At 48.2% G+C, this 7,500-nt stretch overlaps 1 protein-coding gene across 1 annotated transcript in view; it reads right to left on the bottom strand.

The window, feature by feature from the left end:
* The window catches only part of LOC145418769 (queuine/queuosine transporter SLC35F2-like), a 237,526-nt gene that overhangs the window by 17,198 nt on the left and 212,828 nt on the right, over positions 1-7,500 (bottom strand). The window contains exons 3-5 of the mRNA XM_080287103.1: positions 1,938-2,131; positions 1,025-1,184; positions 482-638 (exon numbers count right to left, since the gene is read on the bottom strand). Of these exons, the coding sequence (XP_080143229.1) occupies positions 482-638; positions 1,025-1,184; positions 1,938-2,131 (511 nt within the window). The remainder of the gene's footprint in view (positions 1-481; positions 639-1,024; positions 1,185-1,937; positions 2,132-7,500) is intronic.

Below are 7,500 nucleotides of genomic sequence, written 5' to 3'. Positions count from 1 at the left end.
CCCATCTATCTATCTATCTATCTATCTATCTATCTACCTATCTATCTATCCATCTATCTATCTATCTATACTCACAGCTGTACTCCATTAATAAGAGATCCAAAGAGACTCATCTATCCATCTGTCTATCTATCTATCTACCTATCTATCTATCTACCTACCTATCTATCTATCTATCTATCCATCCATCCATCTATCTGTCTATCTACCTATCTATCTATCAACCTACCTACCTACCTATTTACCTATCAATCAAATCCATCCATCCATCCACCCACCTACCTACCTACTTATCTATCAATCCATCCATCCATCCATCTACCTACCTATCTATCCATCTATCTATCTATCTATCTATCTATACTCACAGCTGTACTCCATTAATAAGAGATCCAAAGAGACTCATCTATCTATCCATCTATCTATCCATCCATCCACCTACCTGTCTATCCATCTATCTATCTATCTACTGTATACTCACAGCTGTACTCCATTTATGAGGGATCCGAATAGACCCATCATCCCCAGGAACTCCACACTGTCGTAAGTCTTGACCACATACTCCTGAGCGACGTTGCTGATCCCGTAGAGGGTGGCGCCCCCCAGACACAGCATGTCGCCCAGCAGACGCTCAGCACCTGTATGGCAACGCGTATTATTATTATTATTATTATTATTATTATTATTATTATTATTTCGTCACTATCTCTTATATTGAGTATACTTAATTGAGGACATACAGCAGCATATTACACACACACACACACACACACACACACACACACACACACACACACACACACACACACACACACACACACACTCACACACACACACACACACACACACACACACACACACACACACACACACACACACACACACACACACTGACAGAAAAACCTCCAACCACTTCACGTATGCGAACCGTGGACAGAGTATATGCAGAAGAGAGAGAGAGAGAGAGAGAGAGAGAGAGAGAGAGAGAGAGAGAGAGAGAGAGAGAGAGAGAGAGAGAACCCACCTGGAATCGCTGCCTTCCCATCTTCCACGTTAGCCCACACCAGGCAGCCAACCCCAAGCAGGCACAGACCCACCCCGAGGACGTGCACTAACTTGTACCGCACTTTGAGGAACAGCCAACTAAGCGCCAACACGACAGGCACCACGAAACAGTCCAGGAGCTGCAATGGAGGATGGGTGGGTTAGAGGTGTGGTGGGCTGGAGGGAGGGCGGCGTGAGGGTGGAGGACTGGGTGGAGAGAGATTTTGGCTAGGATCTCCACCCCTTTCTCCTCCCTCTCTCTCCTGTTGCTGTTATTATTGTTATTATTATTATTATTATCATCATCATCTTAAAAATAATAATAATAATAAAAATAATAATAATAATAATAATAATAATAATGATAATAATAATAATAATAATAATAATAATAATAATAATAATAATAATAATAATAACAACAACAACAAAATAAACATCAGTACAATATAACAAACCTACTAACAATATGTGTGTGTGTGTGTGTGTGTGTGTGTGTGTGTGTGTGTGTGTGTGTGTGTGTGTGTGTGTGTGTGTGTGTGTAAATTCAGACCCCTTGACAAAATCACATCCAATCAATTACAATCAATCACGAACATAGATCTTTCTCTGTACTCTGAAAAGTCAATAATTCAGTACCTAATATATATAATAAATGCTTAATATATCATCATCATCATCATCATCATCATCATCATCGTCATCATCATCATCCGGACCTCCTTTCCCACCCTAGGGCAGCGTGGGGAGTAGCAATGTCCAGACAGCCCAAATTTGCCCAATCCAGTGGGCCACACTTCCATTCACTCATCATTCAAGCCCCTGGAATCCAGGCTCTATCGGATATTTGCCTGTCTTAATATATATGTGGTAAATTCACCGTCCCTGCTCACCTGGACAGAAGTGACTGAGGTGAACTGATACGCTCTAAGGACGAGGTAGTTGGCCTCCACGTCGACGGCTGCTAGGACAAAATACTTCAGTCCCTTCGTCCTTACCACTCTCAGTAGCGAACCCTCACCTGAGCGACACGCCAGCCAGGTAGTGTAGACGAGGCACAGAAGCACGTAATTGATGAAGCTCACGGCTGGAGGGAAGAGGAAAGGATGGTATGAGTGGAGTCAGCTGGGAGTGCAAAGGAAGAAGCATGTGGAGTTATGCGGAGAGACAGACAGACAAATGGGGAAGTGAAGGAGCGTTGTGGTGTTGATGTGGATATGACTATATGAGTGGAGGTAGCTGGGAGTGCAAAGGAAGTAGGATGTGGAGTTACGTGGAGAGACAGACAGACAAATGGGGAAGTGAAGGAGGGTTGTGGTGTTGATGTGGATGTGACTATATGAGTGGAGGTAGCTGGGAGTGCAAAGGAAGTAGGATGTGGAGTTACGTGGAGAGACAGACAGACAAATGAGATGTGGATGTGAGTGAGTGTTAAAGTACCAAGGAAGGATGTGGAGTTACGTGGAGAGACAGACAGACAAATGGGGAAGTGAAGGAGCGTTGTGGTGTTGATGTGGATGTGAGTGAAAGTGTTAAGAGAAATATTTTAAGTGGTTTAGCCCCGTGGAGTGGATGGAGAATGACTGACTAGAAGAGTGTATGTGAGTGAGGTGGAGGGGGAGAGGAGGAAGGGGAGATCACAGATGAGATGGAGTGATGTAGTGGAGAGATAAATGAGGAAGTGGTGTGTGAGTTGTAGGAAGGGCGGCCAAGTGAAAGAAGACAGGGCGACATGGAGGCGATTTTTCTGTGGCCACCCCTTACGGAATTAAGGTGTCCGTCAATAGATACATTTATTTTATTACTATGGAAATGTTAGGCCAAGAATGAGTAAAAGCGGATAGTCTACGAGGCATGTTATGGTTACCTCAGTATGTAACCTGCATACTCTAAACACACACACACACACACACACACACACACACACACACACACACACACACACACACACAGAACTTAGATCACATACACATACAGACATACATAAAAACATACATACATACATACAGTACATGCATACACACATACAAACATACATACATATTCACATACATACACATCTAGCATACACAGACTTAATCACTCCCACACTCACCCACCTACACACACACACACACACACACACACACACACACACACACTATTCTACTCCAGGGAAATCATTGTAAGTATTGCTATTTTATTGAAAGGTTTAATTTGACAGAGAGAGAGAGAGAGAGAGAGAGAGAGAGAGAGAGAGAGAATGGAACAATATAAGGTCATTTTTATTTCCTTTCCTCTCTCTCTCTCTCTCTCTCTCTCTCTGTCTGTCTGTCTGTCTCACACACACACACACACACACACACACACACATACAGGACAGATGGCTAAATAGATAGTTATGTAGAGGTAGATAGATATAATAGATAATACCGCCTAATTTCCTCCTCCTATAGATAGATATATAGATAGATAAAGAGACAGACAGATAGATACACGAATAGATAGAAAATAGATTAACTTCCCCGGGTCCAAGTATAATAAAACTAGGGTCGGTATGCCTGACTTTTAGCGATTTAGTCTGATAGATATATAGATAGATAGGTAGACAGATAGATATATAGATAGATAAAGAGATAGACAGATAGATACACGAATAGATAGAAAATAGATTAACTTCCCCAGGTCCAAGTGCAAAAAGCCTACACTCACTATGGTACACTTTTTAGGCGAGAAATAGGTACAAGCTCAGATAGATAGACAGATAGATAGATAGATAGATAGATAGAGCTAGATAGAAGGATACGCTAATAATACAGGCAAACTTTTGGCCTTGTGCTTTAGCTGGGGGGGGGGGTGACCTTTTGCCTAAACGAATGAAACTTTGCATATACATTAGGAGAAGGAAGTTTGCCTGGCGGGATGAACAAGGGGCGTGTTTGTGTTGTGTTTGGCTGTGTTTGGGGAGCTTTTTGTGGCACTGCTGGGCTGTGTGGGGTGGGGAGAGGCTGTGTGGAGGTGGGGTGAGGCTGTGTTGAAGCGGGGAGAGGCTGTGTTGAAGTGGGGAGAGGCTGTGATGAAGTGGGGAGAGGCTGTGTTGAAGTGGGGAGAAGGTGTGCTGAAGTGGGGAAAACTTTTGACAGCTGCTGTGTTGGGGTGGGGACTGGGGAGAGCTTCTGACTCCTACTGTTTTTTTCCTGCATGCTTCCTTTCTCTCTCTCTCTCTCTCTCCCTCTCACTTGCTTGGGAAATAAACACGACGAGAGTGAGCTGTTTGGGCTGTGTTTGGGGGAGCTTTTCACTGCTGTCGTGTTTTTTTGCTGTCTTCTGTATGTCTCCTGTCTGTGTCTGTCTCTGCCTCACTGCTGTTTGTCTGTCTGCTGTCTGCCTCTTTCTCTGCTGTTCCTCTTTATCCTCTCTGCTCTGCTGGGCTGTCTGGGAAGCCTTTGATTGCTGCTGTCTTCTGCTTTCTGGTTCTGTGTTCTGTTCCTGTCTGTGCCTGTCTCTTGCTGTTAGGATTTGCTCTGCTGTCTGTCTGTGTCTGCCTCACTGCTGTCTCTGCCTCACTGCTGTCTGTTTCTGCTTCACTGCTGTCTCTGCCTCATTGCTGTCTCTGCCTCACTGCTGTCTGTTTCTGCCTCTCTGCTATCTCTGCCTCACTGCTGTCTGTCTCTACCTCACTGCTGTCTGTCTCTGCCTCTCTGCTATCTCTGCCTCACTGCTGTCTGTTTCTGCCTCACTGCTGTCTGTTTCTGCCTCTCTGCTATCTCTGCCTCACTGCTGTCTGTCTCTGCCTCAGTGCTGTCTGTTTCTGCCTCACTGCTGTCTGTTTCTGCCTCACTGCTGTCCCTGCCTCACTGCTGTCTGTCTCTGCCTCACTGCTGTCTGTCTCTGCCTCACTGCTGTCTGTCTCTGCCTCACTGCTGTCTGTCTCTGCCTCACTGCTATCTCTGCCTTACTGCTGTCTGTCTCTGCCTCACTGCTGTCTGTTTCTGCCTCACTGCTATCTCTGCCTTACTGCTGTCTGTCTCTGCCTCACTGCTGTCTGTCTCTGCCTCACTGCTGTCTGTTTCTGCCTCACTGCTATCTCTGCCTTACTGCTGTCTGTCTCTGCCTCACTGCTGTCTGTTTCTGCCTCACTGCTATCTCTGCCTTACTGCTGTCTGTCTCTGCCTCACTGCTGTCTGTTTCTGCCTCTCTGCTATCTCTGCCTTACTGCTGTCTGTTTCTGCCTCACTGCTGTCTGTTTCTGCCTTACTGCTGTCTGTCTCTGCCTCACTGCTGTCTGTCTCTGCCTCACTGCTGTCTGTTTCTGCCTCACTGCTGTCTGTCTCTGCCTCACTGCTGTCTGTTTCTGCCTCACTGCTGTCTGTTTCTGCCTCACTGCTGTCTGTTTCTGCCTCACTGCTGTCTGTTTCTGCCTCACTGCTGTCTGTTTCTGCCTCACTGCTGTCTGTTTCTGCCTCACTGCTGTCTGTCTGTTTCTGCCTCACTGCTGTCTCTGCCTCACTGCTGTCTGTTTCTGCCTCACTGCTGTCTGTTTCTGCCTCACTGCTGTCTGTTTCTGCCTCACTGCTGTCTGTCTGTTTCTGCCTCACTGCTGTCTGTTTCTGCCTCACTGCTGTCTGTCTGTTTCTGCCTCACTGCTGTCTGTCTGTTTCTGCCTCACTGCTGTCTGTTTCTGCCTCACTGCTGTCTGTTTCTGCCTCACTGCTGTCTGTCTGTTTCTGCCTCACTGCTGTCTGTCTCTGCCTCACTGCTGTCTGTCTGTTTCTGCCTCACTGCTGTCTGTCTGTCTCTGCCTCACTGCTGTCTGTTTCTGCCTCACTGCTGTCTGTTTCTGCCTCACTGCTGTCTGTTTCTGCCTCACTGCTGTCTGTTTCTGCCTCACTGCTGTCTGTTTCTGCCTCACTGCTGTCTGTTTCTACCTCACTGCTGTCTGTTTCTGCCTCACTGCTGTCTGTTTCTACCTCACTGCTGTCTGTGTCTGCCTCTCTGCTGTCTCTGTCTCTCTGCTGTGCTGTGATGGGGAAACTTTTGACTGTTGCTGTCTGTCTGTCTGTCTGTCTGTCTGTCTGTCTGTCTCTCTGTCTCTCTCTCTCTCTCTCTCTCTCACACACACACACACACACACACACACACACACACTGAGATATAGATAGACAGACAGACAGATTGAGAGAGAGATAAATATATAGAGACAGATAGATAGATAGATAGAGAGAGAGAGAGAGAGAGAGAGAGAGCGTCATAATTCACCATGATATACCGCCATTAATATTGCCTATGCTGGCTAAAGGGTCGATAAGGCTCAAGGCACAATGATAGTTACCCCTAAAATCGCCCCTACGACCCCTCTGCCTTACCCTGCCTACCTCTCTGCCTCACCCTGCCTTACCCTCCCTGCCTCACCCAGCCTTATTCATTTTCTCACCCCTGTTTTACCCTCTCTGCCTACCTGCCTGTCTCCCTGCCTCACCCTGCCTCACTCTCTGTACCTCCCTCTGCCTCCCTTACACCCTGCTTCAGTGTGATTTATCCCTGCCTCACTCTGCCTCTCCCTATCGTTCCCTGCCTCACCCTGCTTCATCCTGTCGTTCCCTGCCTCACCCTTTCCACCTCCCTGCCTCACCCTCCTGCTTCCCTGCCTGCCTCCCTTTCTCATCCTACCTGCCTAACCCTGTCTGCCTCCCTGCCTCACCTTGCCTGCCTCTCTGCTTCACCCTGCCTGCCTCCCTGTCACTTCCTGCTGTCTCCTTGCCTAACCATACCTCACCCTCGGCCTGCCTCAACACTGTGATTTAGCCTCTCTCTCTCTCTCTCTCTCTCTCTCTCTCTCTCTCTCTCTCTCTCTCTCTCTCTCTCTCTCTCTCTCTCTCTCTGATTAATGCCTGCCTAACATGTTCTGCCTCTTGGTTTTATTGAGCTTCCTCCTGCCTAACCCTGCCTACCTCCCTGCCTCACCCTCACTGCCTACCCCTGCCTTACCTGCCTGCCTTCCTACCTCACCTTGCCTGCCTCTCTACCATGCTCACACTTCCTACCTCCTGCCCTGCCTCCCTGCCCACCCTGCCTGCCTCCCTGCCCATCCTGCCTGCCTTCCTGCCTCATCGTTCCTGCCTCATCGTGCCTGCCTCCCTGCCTCACCCTGTCTGTCTCCCTGCCTCACCCTGCCTGTCTCCCTGCCTCACCCTGCCTGTCTCCCTGTCTCACCCTGCATATCTCCCTGTCTCACCCTGCCTGCCTCCCAGCCTCACCCTGCCTGTCTCCCTGCCTTACCTGCCTACCTCCCTGCCTCACCCTGCCTGCCTCCCTGCCTCATCCTGCCTGTCTCCTTGCCTCACCCCGTATGTCTCCCTGCCTCACCCTGCCTGCTTCCCTGCCTCCCTGCCTCACCCTGCCTGCCTTCCTGCCTCACCCTGCCTGCCCCCCTGCCTCAACCCTCTCTCAATGTGATTTATTCCTGCCTCGCCCCCT

The sequence above is a fragment of the Coenobita brevimanus genome, chromosome 116 (genome assembly GCF_032717465.1).
Source record: "Coenobita brevimanus isolate Jiangsu-jjx chromosome 116, ASM3271746v2, whole genome shotgun sequence".
Classification (NCBI taxonomy): Eukaryota; Metazoa; Arthropoda; class Malacostraca; order Decapoda; family Coenobitidae; genus Coenobita; species Coenobita brevimanus.
This window is presented reverse-complemented; position numbering and strand designations above follow the sequence as displayed.